Source organism: Bufo gargarizans, chromosome 5 (genome assembly GCF_014858855.1).
Source record: "Bufo gargarizans isolate SCDJY-AF-19 chromosome 5, ASM1485885v1, whole genome shotgun sequence".
Lineage (NCBI taxonomy): Eukaryota > Metazoa > Chordata > Amphibia > Anura > Bufonidae > Bufo > Bufo gargarizans.
The window spans coordinates 273,172,776-273,193,964 of NC_058084.1; the positions used below are offsets into that span (position 1 = coordinate 273,172,776).

A 21,189-nucleotide genomic window follows, 5' to 3' on the forward strand; every position below is an offset into this window, starting at 1 on the left:
TATTTTAACCTGCAAATTTTTATACTATGTATGCCATGAGTTAGAATGATTTGCTTCGAAACGCATAGTCCTGTGACTTCTGTAAAGTGTTGTATTTTAAGAACTTAAAATAAAGGATTACTCATCATCAGCATGGAGGAATTTTCATTATCTTACATGTATGCAATGTAGTACATCACTAAAGATGACACCTTCAGGCTGGAGAGTACTGCGCATGCACCATCCTGGGATTGCATTGGGCATGCTGGACAACAAAAGGCACCATCAATTGAGACAAAGGATAAGGAGTGGGGCAGGCATTACAGATGTCTGAAAAACTGCAGACTCTCCTAACAGAGAGAGAGAGAAAGAGAAAACAATCTCCCCACTTCAATGAACCCTAAATCGTTTACAGGGACACTTGCTTTAAATATGAGTAATATTGTTCTGCAGTAGTTTAGAATCTGTTAGCATTTTCTTCAATCCGCTGTATTATATTGCAATATCATCTGGCATAAATTACTTTGCACAATAATATATAACAGCTCTGCAGAAGGGAATCTCAAGTACATAGTTCTACATTTTCCCAATTAGTATTCCTAATGGCTTTCTCATTACACTGTTTCTCGTAGCTCTATATACTACGATATGAAGACACCACTAATAAAGAAGACCAGGGATAACGTTGTTCGTCAAAATCAATATTTATTAAATATCACATCAGATCACATTCCAATGAACACATCTATGATTGGGATGAATGTTTTCTGGAAAATAATTAATGTTAAGTTATTGTAAAATGTAATGAAAGCAATAGAAATATCCATTACACAAGGCACTTACTAAGCACAGCAGAAATGCTAAGATATGCTGAATCAGTCTTTTTCATTTGGTGTAAGGTTAACATTTTATTATAATCCTACTATATCGTGTTATGTTACAAAGTGCTAGAGTGCAGGGACATTCATGCTCCCAACTGTCTAGGAAAGGCACTTATGATCATTTACTTGTTATCACAAAGTAGAGCGACGCCTCTCATTGTCCAGTGGTCAGGCACAAACACGGTTCTCAGGTACAAGGAGAAAACATATGTCAGGTCAGTCCTACGTGGCTTCTTGTACACTGGGCATGAGTAAAGGCTACTCAGTTGTTTCTTGGCATCTGAAGGACCGGTGGTACTTATTGCATAGACATGAACTACAGGCAGATTGGTGAACAGTACCTGGAAATAAAAGCAACATTTGTTAATTCCATTGAATGTCTGCTTCGGTTGAGTATTGTTTTCTCTATATGTGCACATTCACTATATATATTTATATATTACAAACTGATTAGCAATGGAATGGTGACATTCACAAAAGAAGCCTTACCATTTCCATTCTTCTTCAGCTAAATACTATGAAGATAAGCGACCCTGGAGATAAGTGAGGGGCGGCAGCATGGCCGAGAGAAATGTAGAAGCGCTCATCTCTCTATATTCAACTGTGTTTCCATCCTCAGGGGCATTATATAGTGGCATACATTATGGGGGGCACTATCAGGAAGGTGGGAGAGGGGCACTATGGGGACATTTTGTACTGGTACACACTAACGGGCCATTTTGGGTAAGGGGAGCACTATGGGGGCACCATATAGGGACATTTTTATGCTGGTACACATTATGGGGGGGCGTTATTTGGAAGGGAGTGAGAGGGGCAATATGGAGGAATCTACTGGAGGCACTATGTAGGGGTATTTTATACTGGCACATTATGGGGACACTGTAGGGGCATTAGCAAAACTGGGTGCACAAAGAGGGTTACACATTATAAGGATAATTATTACTACTGGTGGGGATTATGGTGAGCTTTATTAAAACTGGGGACTATGGGAAACATGAACTAGTATGGGTACTATGGGAGTTATTTCTGAGGAACAGTGGGGACCTTTGTAAAAATTGTGGGCACTCTAGGGGCAGTATTACAACTAAGCGCACTCTGGCAGAGAATTATTACTATTGGTGGGACTTTTGAGAGCAGGTAGTGATGAGCGGGAGGTGCCATATTCGATTTCGCGATATTTTGCGAATATTCGTTTGAATATTGGTCAATATATTCGTCGAAATCAAATATTCGGCATTATTCTAATATATTGTGAATGTTCCGCAAATTTATATTTGCATTGCGAATTAAACTTTGAGTGCCTAATGGTTGTATTGGTAGAATTTACGAAGATAACGAATATCACTATATTCTCAATCTTTGCTATATTCTAGAAAGCCAACCATTAGGAACTCAGCTCTGAGTTGAATTCGCCATTCGATTAATATAACTGTATTACTCACATTGCAAATTCAACTTAGAGCTGGGTTCCTAATGGTTGTATTGCTAGAATTGACGAAGATGACGAATATCACAAATTCACGAATATAGCACTACATTCTCAATCGCGTTATATTCTAGCAACAACCATTAGGAACTCAACTCTGAGTTGAACTTGCAATGCGATTAATATAACCTGTATTACTTGCATCGCGAATTAAACTTAGAGCTGAGTTCCTAATGGTTGGCTTGCTAGAATTAACAAATATGACGAATATGAATATAGCGCTATATTCTCTATAATCGTTAATTCTAACAAGCCAACCATTAGGAACATTGCCTATACAGAAAATTAAGTTGGATGCGCAATGCGAGTAATTTAAGTAAGTTTACTCGCATTGCGCATCCAACTTTTACCATGGTCTAGATAACCGTGATTCTCACATCCGACAGTACATTCTAGCATGGAGGCATTCTCATGGTGATGGGGACGCTCCATGCGCACGTGAAGTCGGCACTCGGCAGACTCGGCAACGGGCACTGACTGGAGCGGGCAAGGAGCATGGAGTCCCCCGGACATGTAAGAAGAACTGCTTTTGGGAAGTGGGAACAACTTAAAAAAAATATATATGAATATTCGAATTAACAAATATATAGCACTATATTCGAAATATTCGCGAATTAGCGAAGTGCCGATATTCGCATATTCACACTCAACACTAGTCACTGGATGTAATGGTAATAGAGAGTGGAGCAGTTGTCAACAGGACAGGGAGGATGTTGCTCCTCTGCCAGTTTACTAATTAGTAGTTGAATATAAAAACTTCATTTACATACATATATAACTGGGCCATTCTGATGTTAAGCCTTAGTAACCAGCCTGTTTTTGGCCTTAATGACCAGGATCAGTGCTCCTGCCAGTCTGGGACGTTAGAGCAGGAGCATGGCTGTTACGTTGCAGCTGTGCCCCCACTCTCTGCTGCATGGGAGACCCGAGACTACACCACCATAAAAAGGCAGCGACCAAGCCTAAGGCCCCCTAGTGATCACCGTAAAAACGCATATTGGTGGTCACTAAGGGGTTGTTCAGCCTGTTGCTGCTTTTGTTTACACAACTAGTACTGTTGTGTCTTATCCTTATTCACTTCAGTGAAACTGATACCAGACACAGCCCTCCACATGACCCATAGACAAGTGTGGTGCCGTTTTTGGAAGAAATTAGCAATGTCTTTGTTACCTTCGTATATATATATATATATATATATATATATATATATATATATATATTTATATATATCTACATATACACACACAGCCAACAGACAAACTTTCCAGACATATTTTTTCTTGTTAAGGCTTGGTATGTTATTTATGGTGAAACCATTGCGCTGCTAATTTTACTACCTGAAATGCTAAGAATCCAGGGAGAACCAGAATGTTATTTATGGCACAGGCTGCTGAAACTTTGAACACTCTGGCTGTTTGCGCATCCTGGGACAGCTGTTAATTACCACATAATTGACCTTATTTATCACAACGCCTCTACTTAAGATATCATTTTATCTCTGGAAAGTAGGCAGGATTCTGGGACTACATTTTAGCAGCAGTAATGAGATATGTGAATCAGGACACAAATCAATGGATTCATCAGTTCCAACACTTTAGGTGAATCAGTACTCAGAGAATACAGATTAGGAAGTATGGCCTGCCTTGCAAAATACGATCTCATATTGAGGAAGACTAGAAAGGTGATGCCAATATAAACTAAAACACTGATTTTACTTAGGGTTCATTTACATGGGCAGATTATCAGGCAATAACCGCAAACATTCCTGCGAACGCTCATTCCTGATAATTACCATGTGTAAATGTGCTGCCGATCACCTGATAACTGAGCAAATGCTGATTTGTCAAGTGATACAATTGTTTATGTAGCAACTGTGACTGGACCCCCAGTACTCAGGAAGAGCATGTACGCCTCTGTATTCTTCTTTACTCAGGAGATATTGCAAACCGCTGATCTGTAGTTCTGAGTTTCCCCAGTCACTCAGTGTAAGTGACTCAGTGTAGGTGAAACAAAAATCTGCTTTATTGAGAAACTGCACAAACTTATATACAGAAATTGTGATCAGATAAAAGTAAAATCCCATCACATCGCCCTTCCCCTCCCCAGACGTTCTGTCTGCACCACACCACAGGGGTACACCTGCTAAAAGATCCAGACAGCCCTACAAGAGCCTGGCCAGAATGGCATTGTTCTGAGCTCCTCAAGAGTACAATGGGAGATAACGAGAGGAAGTGGGAGAAATAGGGGTGCTGACAGCATTTTCATAACCAGGTCACACAACATAACATAATTACACCCAACACCAATACACATATAACTCTTCACCATGTCGTCACATATCTTCCCCTCAAGTTTAAGGATGGCAGACCCGGTGAGACCCTCTATGGGTCCACTTGGGGATGTCCATGTTAGTCACCCTCCCAGTTCTATTTGACAAGATAGTCCATCAGCATTCGCATTGTGTTTCCCCAGGACGGTATTGGATTGTAAAATTGAACGGCTGTGGGGCCAGGCTTCGCCGCAACAGCCGTCCATGTGCCCCAGACACCCGGTTCAACCAAACAAAGGGGGTCTCCAAAATCCTAGGTACGTAGTCACTAAGAAGGAGGCTGGCCATCAGCCCCCTCCAGGAGCACAGGTTCACGGTGAGCATGTAGCTTCCACTGGGTCTGAGACACTCTGCTGGATGCGTCCTAGCAGCGCCTTGTATTCCTTTCCCAGTAGCCATTCTTGTTTTACCACATACTTCATATCAGCTCTCAGATCTGAAACTCTCTCCAAACCAAGCAAGCCTTCCCGGTATGCAAAAAGGTCCTCTAGGGCAGAGTCCCCCTCATCCCCAACCTCAAATATATCCACCAGGGTGTACTACAACAGTCCTGGGTCATCAAAGTTGTTGCCCACTGGATATTCAGCTGTAAATCCTGGCTGTGTTTGTTCTGCATACCAACGCAGGGCACGATACCATTCATCAAGCTTTACCTCTCGCTGAACCAACTTGTGCAAATCAGCCACCCAATGCTCCTGAGGCTGCTCTCCCAGAATACCCATTCGCAGGCCCATCTGATCCCAGAACCTTTGTTCTGGAAGTGGATGAAACCAGCCCCGGTGTGCCTTGGTAATATTCCATAGAGCTGTCCGTGCCGTTTGCCTGAGGGCGAAGTAGTCTTTCATAGACAGACCCTTTTCTCCCTTTGGACAGATGATCTACAACAATTTGGAGTACTCCACTGCCAGGGTCATGGCTGCTTGCGTCAGTTCTCCTCAGCCGGCTGAGAAATAAATACCGGTGGTGGTTTGAATGTCTCCTCAGGCAAGGAAGAGCATCCCACTGCTACCACCAATGTGACGGACCCCCAGTACTCAGGAAGAGCATGTCCGCCTCTGTATTCTTCTTTACTCAGGAGATATTGCAAACTCCTGATCTGTAGTTCCCAGTTTCCCCAGTCACTGGTCGAGACTCAGTGTAGGTGAAACAAAAAATCTGCTTTATTGTGCAACTGCACAAACTTATATACAGAAATTGTGATCAGATAAAAAAAAATCCCATCACATCCCCCTTCCCCTCCCCAGACATTCTGTCTGCACCACACCACAGGGGTCCACCTGCTAATAGCTCCAGACAGCCCTACAAGAGCCTGGCCAGAATGGCATTGTTCTGAGCTCCTCCAGATTACAATGGGAGATAACAAGAGGGAGAGGGAGAAAGAGGGGTGCTGACAGTCTTTTCATAACCAGGTCACACAACATAACATAATTACACCCAACACCAATACACATATAACTCTTCACCATGTTGTCACAGCAACGTGCACTGAATGATATATCGCCATATCACTAGGCAAATTTGGGAGCTGTGAAGCAATCCATAATGGTTGTCACTCAGTAACAGATAGCTAAAGTTGCCCACACATATTACATCAATGTCATGATCCAATAACAATCAAATGTGAATGAGGGCATCCAACTTGTCCCCTGACTGCAAATGTTTCAAAATGCCTAACGGGGTGTTGAACATATGGACTATTCTCATTGCTTTTAGGGTAAAATACCCAAATATAAAATGCCATAATTTTTTCTGACTGGTTCATACAGAAGAAACCTCTATACTGCCGCTGTATGAAATCAGAGGCATATGGAGGTACAGTGAAGGTACAGTGAAGATCCATACACCTATATGGGTGCCCTATTACCACAGCATACAAGAAGGTGCTACAATACAGATGTGGAGATCATGTCTTATGTCTGCCAACAGCTACCCTAAGTAGGAGCCAATCTTTGAGAGGATTTTGTGCAGCTTGGGGACAAGTCATTTTTTATCAGTTTTTATTTGATTGTAGATTATTTTAATTTTATTTTCTGTACATGATTATTGATGCTGCTATCTAGAGACACTGGCCATAATGTGTCCATGGAGTTCTATGGAAACTTTCTATGTATGTTTTGTGGCTCATTGTGCAGGGAGCTGCGCCCATCACCTATTATGATTGGTGGATCCTGTGTTATCTATAAAGAGGTTTTATCTTTCATTGTTATACTGCCTGTGAAAATTACAAGATAACTAGTGAAAAGCGATCACTTTGTGTGCAACAACAGGATATTAGGATATTGAATTAAAAACTTATCAAACTTAAAAAACAAAGTTTTACATTAAATTTGATTTGTCAAGTGATACAATTGTTTATATAGCACAGAAGATTACTGAAGAACCGAAGTACTGAATTGCCATATCACTATGTATGGGGAAGCTACATAAAACTCATGTGGGAGCTGTGACCAATCCATAATGGCAAATAGGTCATTTCTGATGACACCTTCCTTTTAATAGCTTTTTATCAATTTCTTAAAAGAGAACAAATTGGAGGGCTTATAATTAGAACTATTTTTCTTTTACATTAAGGTGAAGATTAACGTTTGGCCAGAAGAAGTCACAATATAAGGAGTAAATGATAATAATATGCTGCAAAACCAACATGTACAATATTTTGAGATCATTACAATATGTACTAGACGAACTGCTGCAAGTCGCCTGTGTAAGTCTCAGAACCTGTACCAGGCCAGTTAGAAGCAGAGATTGCCACTTAATGAAATCTCAGTCCAGATCATGTTTGGACATGTCATATCAAACTGACTGTGACAGCTGCAAATGAATAAAAAACTAAAAATGACTGGTAGTCCATAATCCTTCATGAAAAAAAATGCTTTTCATAGCCAGCTTTCGAAATAAGAGTTACATTTCCCAAATTGTCCTGAATCTACTGTGCACAGAAGACAGCGGGCTATTGCACTGACAGCACTGTCACCTGAAGTCAGAACCGTCACACAAATCTTGTTTTTTGGTTACGCTAAAGAAATGTAAAAATAGCTGTATACAATATTTGATCATGAGGATGTTAAAGTGAAACTCCAGGCAAATCTAAAAGATTGGTAAAGTGTGCCAAGTTCTTTACTTCACTCCCCATTCTTCCTCCAAGGCTGTTATCCGGGTAGTGCTTGGTGTATATATGCATGGCCTCACAGGAAAAGACAGTTGTGTTAAAGATTGTGGGTGTTTGCAGCAATTTTATTTATGCCTGCTTAGAGCTCTCCACTGCTCTCACAATGTAAAGTACTAACAGTCATCACTAGCAGTATCTAACAAGGTGTCTGTCAGCAGTTTTGACCCTGCAATACTGCTAACAGCATTAGGCAACTTTCACATTGGCATTTTGACGTTCCGTTTGTGAGATCCGTTCAGGGCTCCGGATCAGTTTTGCCCTAATGCATTCTGAATGGTAAAGGATCAACTCAGAATGCATCAGTTTGCCTCCGTTCCGTCTCCATTACGCTTTGGAAGCGGACACCTAAACGCTGCTTGCAGCGTTTTGGTGTCCATCTGACGAAAATGAGCCAAACTGATCCATTCTGACACACAATGTAAGTCAATGGGGATGGATCTGTTTTCTATGACACACAAGAAAACGGATCCATCCTCCATTGCGTTTCAATGGTGTTCAAGATGGATCCATCTTGGCTATGTTAAAGATAATAAAAACGGATCCGTTCTGAACAGATGCAGACGTTTGTATTATCTGAACGGATCCGTCTGTGCAGATCCATGACGGATCCGCACCAAACGCGAGTGTGAAAGTAGCCTTAGGTAGACGTTGAGAGAGAAGGACAAATATAAATTATGAGGAGCTTTTATTATCAGAAGTCGTGTGAATATGAAGTTTTATTCTACCACACTCTGCTCCTATAAGCTCCTAGGGGGCAGAGCTTCACTACATTGAGCTGCTTTACAGACCCTCCCCTCTGCTAAGAGTGACAGCTGTAGCAACCAACCCGAGACCACTATAGAGGAGAGGGGAGGGGCTTTAAAGCAGCTCCATGCAGAGAGCATTTCTCATTGACGTTCCGGCATCTGCTAACTCCCAGGAGCAGAATATGGAAGAATAAAATCTTATATTCACACTACTCCTTATAATAATAGCTCCAATAAAGGTATGATTGTCCTACTCACTCAAGCCCCTACTAAGAACTGTCAGCAGAGTTGTATAGTCAAACCTGTTGACAGACTCCCTTTAACACGGCTCAGTGTTAGGGATGAGCAAAGCAAGCTTCGGATCCTAGATCCAAAGTCTCTTTGCTCCAAACTTCATTTTAAAGATGTATGGAGATTCGCCTTCAGCAAGGCAAATTCGTTATTACTTAAGTCTCGCTGGACTTCCGTGAATAAATTTAGGATTTGATTTTTAAACTTGAATACCATTTTAAAACTTGGTTCCAAAGTCGGCTTCAGTAGCGAGGTACTAGTCAGTACCGAAGCTGACTTTGGATACCTGTTTTAAAATGGTTTTCTAATTTAATAGTCAAATGCCAAAGTTATTCACTGAAGTCCCACAATATATTTTTCTGCTGTACGGAGACGGATCTCGTTCAGCATTAAAACAAAGTTTGGAACAAAGCGACTTCGGAACTAGATCGAAGCTCGCTTCACTCATCCCTGTGCAGTGTACAACTGTTTCCTGTGCTGGCCAGAGCCTTGTACCCAAAGGGAATGCATAATATACCTCATCCCTATCAACACAGTCCTGGCTATTTTTTTTATTATTACATTTTGTTACTATAACATGATATAAGCCATCTATCAGCAAGTCTGCTGAAAAGCCAAAGCAAGAAGGAAAAACATTTTCCCCATTTATGTCCCACTGCCCCTCTACCCTCTGTCCTAGCTCAAAATAGACCCACACATATTGGGGTCTCCACTCTCCTCGACATGCCCACTTACTGTATTGTACCTATTTGAGTGATCCTTATCAGTTATTTATTTCACAACTTTGTCTAGTTTGGGCAGTCATTTCTATATGCCCTTTCACAACATAAGATGACATAAAGGGGTTGTCTTCTCTTTGGGACCCCCTCTATCAGCCTGATTAGACAGAACATATCTGAGTGTATTAAATAAATGACTTCTTTATTTCAGTGGGCTCTCCACTTTCCCTGGTGGTAACTGCAGACTGTGGTTGCCTTTATAATGGAAAAGTGGTGCCCAAACTGGATAAAATCTATTTTAATGTCCACATGTTTCAATGTTTGTATGTTCGTTATGAAGGTTACAAGACCCCAGATATTGACCCTAATATATCTTGATGCTAGGGGTGTTTCTATTGTAATAGTGTCTACAGTAGAATAAATGTCAACTGTTCCATAAGGTAATGCTGTTTTATAGTGTAGTTTCCTATGGTGCATTTATTTCTGGATGTTTCATATGCTAATCACTTCACCAATATCTAACTCTCTGTGGTAGAATCAGAGTTCAAATATCAATCATGGCACAGCTGTTACCGCCACTACTAACTTTAATACATGTCTGCTATATGTGGGGATTATGGGATTACAAGCAAGTCTGTGCTGGCTTTCATTCCAAAATCCGTACACGATGACATTTTACATGTACAACTTCCATTGATTTTTAAAACATCAGATGCAAAAAAAACTAAATTTCACAGGTGCTGAACTGGCTTTAAAAGGCTCATGTCAGAATCACAACTGGAAAAATTGTTATTAGTGGCAGGTTTCAGCTCCAGTGACTGAAAGAAAATCAAAACAGAGGTGACAAATAAGTCTATGAGGACATCAGTGACTGTGAAGGATGAGAGACCATGGATATGGAGCATTTACTGTGCTTTTCTTCAGATTCTTACTGCTATAACTAATATTTCTGTCATCCCCATTTTCTAAATGTACCGTACCTTTGGTTGAGCCTCAACAAGCTTAGTGTTTCTGCGGTCCCATCCAGCGCCATCAAGGAACAATCCATAAATGTACACGCCCCCGATGTCAGCTGGAGGAGGGGCAGTGACATCTTCTTTCATCAATTTGGTGACATCATTATGTAAAATCACACTGTCTAAAGCCCAGCCTTTTGACAAATTCATTCGGGTTGTTTCCTGTCTCATAGCAGTCAGAAAACCCTATTGGAAAAATGATGCTGATTAGATTGGAAAAGTTGCACCATAGATAAGGTTTAGATATTCCTAGCATAAGAAGTAATGGACACTGTGATTAGTATGATACTAGTTTAAAAATCTATGTTCTTCAAATTATCAATCTAGATACTTAGACCACTGTCCTGACCATGTGGAATAGAAAAATCTCTCTCTTTTAACCCCTTAAGGATGCAGCCTAGTTTAGTAGATAAGGACGCTACAATTTTTACATTTCTGGACTCCAAAATCTCTATATTTCCGTTAATGTACTGTAGCCATATGAGGACTTGCTTTTATGCGGGATTTGTATTTTTCAGTTTTACATACCGTATATCTTGTTGTCTGCATTCTATTAACAGTTAATGGGGAAATGTAAAAAAAACTAAAACTTTCCAATTTTTTTTTTTTTTTTTTACATTTGAAATTTGCCTTTGTTGTCCATGTTGAATAAATAACATTATTCTGCAGGGCAGCAAAACTAAGGCAGTAGCAAATATATATTTTTTATATTGCAGTATCGCTCAAAAGAATTACTTTAATTACACGAAAATAAATCATCCAATCTGCCCAATATTCTGAGAACCATAATTTAAAGGTTTGTATTCTGGATGCGGGTAAATCTGTAATTTTCATTAGTACCATATTTATTTATTTTTTTATTCCATTTTTTGGGGAGGCTGGATCTTTTTGTATCATCATCCACTGTGCGAAACAAATAATGAGCTTATTTTATAGTTATGGGTGGTTACATTAAGCATATTTCAGGTGCAGATTGCAGCGCAATGGTTAGTTGCACCGCAAGCTGTAACTTTTCCCCACTCACACCAGGTTTAAAAAAAATGGCCATGGCGTGGACGTGGAAGAGGAGGGGGCAGCAGGCCTGTCTCATTTATCATTTTCTATAACTGTTTTAGGCAAAGAAAAAGGTCTAAATGTAGTGCTCTACTGACAATCTGCCATACATGGCAGAAACAGAGGCAGAGACCTTCTTACTATGACCTAAATGTACATCATGGTATAGAAAGGAACCTTTCGTGTCAGTTGGAGAGTATCAAAACAGGTGTTCAGCCTCAAGATGTAAACAACAGATGCTTCTATTCACTGACAGCAAGCAGACACCTTAAATATGGTGGGGAATTGAACCAAGGTACATTAACAGTTTGCAGGACTTTTCATTGTACAATGAACATGCAGTGTTTGCATTAAACTGGAAAATCCCTTGAAGTAACAAAATATATTTTAAGGGCTGTTATTATGCAAAACAGTTGCTTCTGAAGGCTTACCTGTGGATTAAAAAACCCTGTCATCCAGAATTGATTTGGGCGGCCATCAAATAACCAGCTTCGGAACTGCTGATTTCTTTCCAACAGCTCTGTAAACCAAAAACCTAATGTGGCAGAATCCCAGGAAATCTTGTACCAGAGTTTAGGAATCCTAGCATCATACATGTTGTCTAAAGCATCTCGCAAGTCTTCGGACATAATGATGGTTCCTGAAATAGAGCAACAGAGACTTTATGTTTTTATTTGCATTGCATAATGTAAAAAATGGAAAAATATTACATTTATGGCATTTTGTAATTATTTTTATACCTCATGCACAAGGTCATATTGTTGCCCCATGCTGTATGGAGGCCTCCGTATACCTCCAATATAAGAGCCATATAGAGCTTTTTTCTGTCGGATGTCTTGTTTTCCATGGGACCATACAGTTTCTTAGTATCTCCTCTTAGAATTTAATATAAGGGGTTATCCAGGATTTTGATATTGATTACCTACTGATCCTCAGGACAGGTTATCAGTATCAGATTGGCAGGGGTTTCACTCTGATTAGCTGTTTGGTGGTGAGCACCTCATAGGTTACCAAGCAGTGCACCGTACATTGAATGGGACTGAATTGCGCCTTGGGGATGTGACCAATGTACAGTGATGTCACTGGCTTGTGAAAAGGCCCAAGCCATCACAACTGCCATAGCCTCTTTATCAGCTAATCGGTGGGGTTGCTGGGAGTCCAAATCCCGCCTATCTGATATTGATGCCCTACTCTGAGGATAGGCCATCAATACCAAATCCTGGATAACACCTTTAATTAACAAGTGTAAGATTTATATTAAAAGTAAGTTTCCAAAAAAGTGCCATAATGATCGATATGAAAGCCAAGAAGCGAAATAAACCATGGCCACAATTATCAACAACAGTAAATATACAGAAAAAAAACACCAAACTGCATAAAATCCAGACAGATACATTCAAAAAGAACACAACCTATAGCTGATATGTGAATGGCATTTGGGACAAAATCCAAAAGTGACTTTCAACATCACCAAAGATCACATATCATCGCTGGGTGTTGATATCTGTCTTACGAGAATAAATACTTTGATAAAAATAAGCAGAGGAGAGATGACTATTTGGGCTGTCGTCCAATATCAAATATCCAGGAGTGACCAGTGTGAGTTATAACTAAGGATTGCAGAGAGACTCTTAGCCATCTGAAAATAACGGCACATAGAAGACGTCTTGCTCATTCCAGGACACCAGTCCTAAAGGAATTCCAGGGTGGGAAGAGGTTGTTCTGTGGGGATTTACATGCAGTCTATGCATACTACAGTAGGATTTCTATAATTCCTAATGGTTTCCAGTTGTCAGTGGAATTCAACTACTAACACATTAGTATTCTCTCCTATCCAGAAAACATGTCACTGACATTTTTTAAAATAAAATTTCCCATATTATACATGAGTGCCATTATTTTATGCCAGAAAGAAGATTATCCACAAACTAATTTAGGCTACGTTCACACTGGCGTTTTGGCTTTCAGTTTGTCAGATCTGTTCAGGGCTCTCACAAGCGGTCCAAAGCGGATCAGTTTTGCCCTTAATGCATTCTGAAAGGATAAGGATCCGCTCAGAATGCATCAGTTTGGCTCCGTTCCGTCTCCATTCCGCTTTGGAGGGGGACAGCAAAACGCAGCATTTTGGTGTCCGTCTGACGAAACTGAGCCAAAAGGATCCATCCTGACACACAATATAAGTCAATGGGGACGGATCCATTTTCACTGACACAATAGAAAACTACCGTATTTTCCGGCGTATAAGACGACTGGGCGTATAAGACGACCCCCAACTTTTCCAGTTGAAATATAGGGTTTGGGCTATACTCGCCGTATAAGACTACCCCTCCAACAACATTTACTTTGGCATCAAGATCTGCAGGTAATTGTTGTGCAATTTTCGTCTTTTGCCTCAGTACCATACTATGCCTTTCCAAGAATCTAGTACACCAGGATGCAGTGGCCTTAAATCTGTTGCTGTGATCTGGGTTAGATTTGGCCCACTGAAGTGCAAACAAACGTATTTTATTTTGTGTCACTACATAACCGTTTTTGCGATGCTCATTCACCATGTCTGCTACATGTTTTTCGAGTTCTGGCCAATGTGGGGTGCCTCTCCTTAATGCACACTTACCCCTTGGCATACTCTTTAATGCTTTAAATTTGCTTTCCAGTCGCAAACCATCTTTTCTGTTACTCCATATTGTCTTGCAGCAGCGCAGTTATTATGTTCCATGGCAAAGTTTACAACTTTAAATTTGACACTGGCTTCATATTTCTTTCTTCTTGCTGGTAGAGCCATGATGGGGTCTTGACTGTTAGCCATTTGTATACTGTACTGTATGTACTGGCGCTATACTGTATGAACCGATGCAGATACTGGTGCTGTACTGTATGTACAGGTACAGATACTGGTGTTGTACTGTATTCACCACCACATGTATCTGCTCCCCAGATAGACTCTGTTTTTTCACCACAGATAAGATGCACACCAAACTTCATTAGAGATCCGCCAACATTAGAATTGACTGAAGTGCAGATGCTCCTGCTCCCCCCCTGCCTTCCCTCAGAATCGCCAATCCAACCCAGTATACAACAACCAGCCAATTACAGCAAGCGAAGTACCGGTATTTTCTGTGCACACTGCATACAAAGCCTGCTTGGATTGGGTGGGTCAGCTCTCCCTGCCTGCCCAGCCCTCCCTGTCTTCAAGACGATCTGAGCGGTAGTACGCAATGTGATACTGGCATGAGAAAACCACTGAGAGCAGAAAGAGGGGGCTGCTTCAGGAGCGGCTGACCGGGATGCAGCACACGGTGGCTCAGCTAGAGGGCGCCTGTCCCTGAAGCTGGAGAAGGACAGCTTCTCCAGTCTTGCTAGGAAGTAAGTTTCAGCACGCTGTATACCGGCACCTGGCGGATAAGACGACCCCCGACTTTTCAGAAGATTTTCATGTGTTAAAAAGTAGTCATATACGCAGGAATATACAGTAATTGACTTTCAATGGTGTTCAAGACAGATCCGTCCTGGCTATGTTAAAGATAATACAAACAGATCCGTTCTGAACAGATGCAGATGGTTGTATTATGTGAACGGATGCGTCTGTGCATATCCATGACGGATACGCACCAAACGCGAGTGTGAAAGTAGCCTTAGTGAAACTGCACATAACCGGTAAGCAAATAATAGCTCAAGAGCCTTGACAACCTACTACCCTCATCAGTTCAATCTGTAGTCACAAATTCTGATGATAATCAACAGAGGAAGCTATTTGCTATACATATCCTAAGGGGGTTTTATGCCTTTCTGGTAGTCAAAAGTTCTAATATATCCTCCAAGGCTGCCACACCAGGAATATGACAGAACAGTTACACCCAATGAGTGCCAATCACCACCTCCATACATTAGGTGGATCAATTCAGTGCAGGAAAAACTAATTCTTGCACTGACTGATCCTGGAACTGATCCACCCTGGGTATGGAGGTGGTAACTGTTCTATCATATTCTTGGTGAAGTAGCCTTGGGGATATACTTGACTTTTTGCTTACGGTTTAAGTGACTTAATCCTGTTTGCCTTGTGTGACTCCAGTGGAGGACAGATTTCATGCTAACCGAATTCTTATGCTCTGTCTTTAGGACGGTCATTTACACCTCTGGCCTTAGGCTGGGTTCACACCTGAGCGTTTTACAGCGTGTTCCTACGCGCTGTAAAACGCTCAACAAGGAGAAACCAATGCTTCCCTATGGGAATGGTTCTCACCTGGGCGTTTTACAGCACGTACGATCGCGCTGTAAAACGCCCGAGGCCCTCTCTGTATGCGCGATTGCAAACGCCGGTACAATCGCGCATACAGAGCGCTCCTTTCAGAACGCTCAGGTGTGAACCCAGCGTAAGGGAAAGGGTTAGGTCAAGAATCTGGCATGGGGCTGGGGGGATGCTGTTTCAATTATTGCCTCAGGCAGCATGAAGGATATAGTCTTCCCTGCTTCTGGCCACAAAGTACTGAGGAAAGGTGGACCCAAGCTGAACTCTTCCACCAGGGCCCCCGAGCCTTTTGCTATGCCCCTGCAGTCAGTAATATTGGGAGTATTGGTGCATGGTAAGAAAAATCCTGAGCACAGAAACAAGAGCCTTTTTATTTACCAAAATGATAGCGTCTGGCAACAAGAACTGTGCCAAGGATAAGAGTGAATGTGACTGAACTAGACTAATGCAGATTTATTTTAAAGCCTCTTTTATAGTGTGACCTTCATAAGCATCCATAGAATTATGGCTTTCTGCATAAAGGTACATCTGTTGGCTGCTGAGCATGTTTGGAGCACGGAGACTTCTGTCACTCCTGCCCGCAGCCTGACTCAGGACTGTGGAATGGACCAGCTCACAATGAAAGAGCAGACAAGAAACCTCCACCCCTGTGCGGGCAAAAATAAGTGTACTGTATGTGAGCTACCAGCATGCCATGTATCTGTAATACACTGTACATAAAATTATAAGTTATAGGTTGAAGCTTCCTTACCACAACATTGCATATCCCCTGAGTTACAGGTCCCTTTAAGGCAGCAATAAGCAATGTCCCCTAATGGTCACCTTATGTCACTCTACTGTGATTGCTTGATGTGGCATACACATGAACTACATATGGCTCAGGACTTGTTCAGACCAGTGACTTCCATGTGCTGTCCAAGTATAGACGAGACAACACACAGTCTGAACACTGACACATCTTCGTCAGTGGGTTTATTCACATGCCCAGTTTTCCTCACAGAACCCTGGTCCATGCAGAGTAAGTCACAGTAGACACTATTTTGGTCTGATTTTCACATTTGACTTGATTCATCACGGATGGAAAATGGTCAGTTTTAGTGAACAGGACACATATGAGCCTTTAGTTCGCCCGCAGTCTGTAAATTAGCAAACTTTGCTGTGCTTTGCTATAAACTTTGTAAGACTTGCACGAGAAAGTTGCCATCTGCCTCTTAGCAGGCCAGTTGTCTGTTACGCTGGCAGCTTTTAGATTACTAAGAAAATCAACAGATTACCATATGCTCCAGCTGTCCTCTAGTCACAATTTCCCTAGCCAGCTTCATCTAATCCTGCTAAGCTTTCAGCGTAGGAGGCAGAGGAATGAGCAGATCCTCTCCAAGAGAGCTCTTCAGCCTCTGTGTATGCGAGCGTCAGCTCCAGCAGCATCGGAATCCATTCATTCATTCAGGGGCCAGCAACTTTCATTCTGAGCCTTAGTATTTTCCAGCCAACTTGAAGAACTTCCCATTTCTAGACAGTTTAAATTATTAAAAGGCATTGACAGTATTCATCCCCATACAGAGCATATGCTGAACTACATTTCTACTTATTCACAAGCAGCAGGAAGCAGCCAGCATATTGTATAGTCTGGATTGTGGGAGATGAATAGGTGTATGTAAGGGTCTCTGATATTAAAGGGAACCTGTCACCTCTACTATGCTACCATCACTAAGCGTTTCTAAATGTTTATTGTGTTACCCTAAACATATAAATAACACTTTTAATTTCATTTGCAGACAAATTCAATAAGCATTATGCATTTCTGTACTTCCTGCCTTTTATGAAAATTAACATAAAAGAGTCATATCTTACTTGCATGACCAGAGAAGAGTCATATTTTCAAGCTCTGACTCATCTCAGGGTAATTTGCATATGCATCAAATCATTTTGTTTACACAATAAAAGCACACAGAGCTATGGGGACTAGGTATTGCGGATGTGCTAGCGGCCATCTAGCAACCCATGTCCTCAGCCCTGTACCCAAAATCCAGGTGACAGGTTCCCTTTAAGTCTTGTCAAATTTTGCAATCAGTTTGCATCCAGAGTGTAGTGCTGCCTGTTTAGTTCACTAGAATGGGGGGTCTAATGAGGAATGAGACAGAATACTGACAGCGCAACCGCTCAGGCAGCACCAGCACACCCGGACCTGTCAGCACAACCCCCTAGGTGGTGACCCTGCTTGCTTTGAATGAAGGAGCAGTTTGTACTGAAATAAGAACACCTTTGACTCCTGCATCTTTCAAGTGACTACAAATCAGCTGCGCTGTGCATGAAACTATGCGCAGGGGATCAGAAATGGCTGCATTTCAACACATCTTTAACATTTTTATTTTATGTTATATATGAGCTTAAGTGTGTGCTGGAAGAAACGTTTGTAGTTGGCTTGAAGAGAACCTGCCACCTCTCCTGACATGTCCGGTTTATAATCTAATTGTATTCCTCATGATATAATAATTCTGGAGCATGTCTTCTTAGAGCCAGGACCGGCGTTAGGAGGGGGCAAACTGGGCAATTTCCCAGGGTCTAAGGGGCCCCCTGCTTCAGTGCTGCTTTTCAGCTGAACGTCCGAGGAAGCAAATGGGCGGACAGCTGAACAGCTGCACTTTCCAATGCAGTGTAAGGTCCCCCCTGTACATATAAGAGAAATCATTACCACAGTGCTGACAAGACCAGCGATAATGTCAGATGCAGGAGACGGAGCTCAGCAGAGTAGAGGGGATGAAGGACCTGTGATGACCTCACCATCATGTGACCAGAACAGGAGGCGGAGCTCAGCAGTAAAGTAATGTAGAAGAAGAAGAAGACCATTGATGCATGTGAAGAAGTATGGATTCAATGTAAGTGCCAGGGAAATGCTGGGAGTTGTAGTCCTCTCCTCTTATACCTCCTGTTATGTAATATCAGAGTACATTACAAGAGGAGGTATGAGGAGAGGACTATACCTCCCAGCATGTCCAGCTTGTTATGTAATATCAGAGTACATTACAAGAGGAGGTATAAGAGGAGAGGACTACAACTCTCAGAATGTCGAGACCATTATTATATAATGTCAGGGTACATTACAACACCCTGGATATGCTGGGAGTTGTATACCTCCTCTTATAATGTACTCTGATATTACATAATAACTGCTTGGACATGCTGGGAGTTGTAGTCTTCTTTTATACCTCCTCTTGTAATGTGCTCTGATATTAAATAATAATGTCTTAGACATGCTGGGAGTTATAGTCCTCTCCTGTTATAGCTCGTGCAGTAATGTGCGCGGAATTAGAGCCGGGATGATGGATAGGGGAGGGTGGTCATCGGCCTAGGGGGGCGCACTCATGGCTGTCCAACTTCACAAGCCTCAGGCAGCTAGGGCTACTTTCACACTAGTGTCACCATTTTCCAGTATTGAGATCCGTCAATGGGTTTTCCCTATTCATTGTCAATGGCGACAAAATGTAACTGAACAGAACGGAGTGCTCTAAAATGCATTCAGTTCCGTTACCATACCGGAGAGCAGCATGCTGTGGTTTGCTTTCCGTCCTGGGATGCGTAGCAAAACGGGCCAATGGGGACGGATCAGTTTTTTTCTGACACAATAGAAAACGGATCCGTCCTCCATTGACTTTCAATGGAGTTCATGATGGATCCGTCTTGGGTATGTTACAGATAATACAACCAGATCAGTTGAGAACGGTTGCAGATGGTTGTATTATCAGTAATGGAAGTGTTTTTGCTGAACCCTGCCGGATCCAGCAAAAACACTAGTGTGAAAGTAGCCTAGGCCTCAAGCCTGTGAGGCATTAGGACAGCGCAAGAAGCCGCAATGACATCACTGCAACCTCCTACTCTGGGTCTCGCATGATGACATCATCACATGAGACCTGGTGCAGGAGTCGTGATGTCTTTGGGACCGCATGCATTGGGACGCAGCAACACAAGCCACAGATAAAACTGTGGTCTGCATCGCGGGGGACGGAAGGGAGGCAGTTTTTTTTTTTTTTTATACTAAGAAGGAGATAATTATATATACTTGGCACTACTGGGGAGTAATGGAGGAGCATTATATACATACTGGTGCTACAGGGGAACATTATATATATATATATATATATATATATATTTATATGTAACATCCCAGAGTATGTCACTAAACTGTTTCCCTGCTACAACATGTCAGGTGCATATTTATTGTCATTTTGTGTAATCTAACATTTCATTTTCCTGTATATACAGTACAGACCAAAAGTTTGGACACACCTTCTCATTCAAAGAGTTTTCTTTATTATCATGACTATGAAAATTGTAGATTCACACTGAAGGCATCAAAACTATGAATCAACACATGTGGAATTATATACAGGTCCTTCTCAAAAAATTAGCATATTGTGATAAAGTTAATTATTTTCTGTAATGTACTGATAAACATTAGACTTTCATATATTTTAGATTCATTACACACTAACTGAAGTAGTTCAAGCCTTTTATTGTTTTAATATTGATGATTTTGGCATACAGCTCATGAAAACCCCAAATTCCTATCTCAAAAAATTAGCATATTTCATCCGACCAATAAAAGAAAAGTGTTTTTAATACAAAAAAAGTCAACCTTCAAATAATTATGTTCAGTTATGCACTCAATACTTGGTTGGGAATCCTTTTGCAGAAATCACTGCTTCAATGCGGTGTGGCATGGAGGTAATCAGCCTGTGGCACTGCTGAGGTGTTATGGAGGCCCAGGATGCTTCGATAGCGGCCTTAAGCTCATCCAGAGTGTTGGGTCTTGCGTCTCTCAACTTTCTCTTCCCAATATCCCACAGATTCTCTATGGGGTTCAGGTCAGGAGAGTTGGCAGGCCAATTGAGCACAGTAATACCATGGTCAGTAAACCATTTACCAGTGGTTTTGGCACTGTGAGCAGGTGCCAGGTCGTGCTGAAAAATGAAATCTTCATCTCCATAAAGCTTTTCAGCAGATGGAAGCATGAAGTGCTCCAAAATCTCCTGATAGCTAACTGCATTGACCCTGCCCTTGATAAAACACAGTGGACCAACACCAGCAGCTGACATGGCACCCCAGACCATCACTGACTGTGGGTACTTGACACTGGATCTCAGGCATTTTGGCATTTCCCTCTCCCCAGTCTTCCTCCAGACTCTGGCACCTTGATTTCCGAATGACATGCAACAGTCCAGTGCTGCTTCTCTGTAGCCCAGGTCAGGCGCTTCTGCCGCTGTTTCTGGTTCAAAA

General features: G+C 41.7%; 1 protein-coding gene across 2 annotated transcripts in view; it reads right to left on the reverse strand.

The window, feature by feature from the left end:
• Window positions 1-667: 667 nt before the first annotated feature.
• The window catches only part of LOC122939661 (dynein axonemal heavy chain 5-like), a 337,492-nt gene continuing 316,970 nt past the window's right edge, over window positions 668-21,189 (reverse strand). For both annotated transcript variants that reach the window (XM_044295816.1, XM_044295814.1), the window contains exons 75-77: window positions 12,101-12,309; window positions 10,581-10,802; window positions 668-1,201 (exon numbers count right to left, since the gene is read on the reverse strand). In XM_044295816.1, coding sequence (XP_044151751.1) covers window positions 983-1,201; window positions 10,581-10,802; window positions 12,101-12,309 — 650 coding nt within the window. In that variant the 3' untranslated portion in view covers window positions 668-982. The remainder of the gene's footprint in view (window positions 1,202-10,580; window positions 10,803-12,100; window positions 12,310-21,189) is intronic.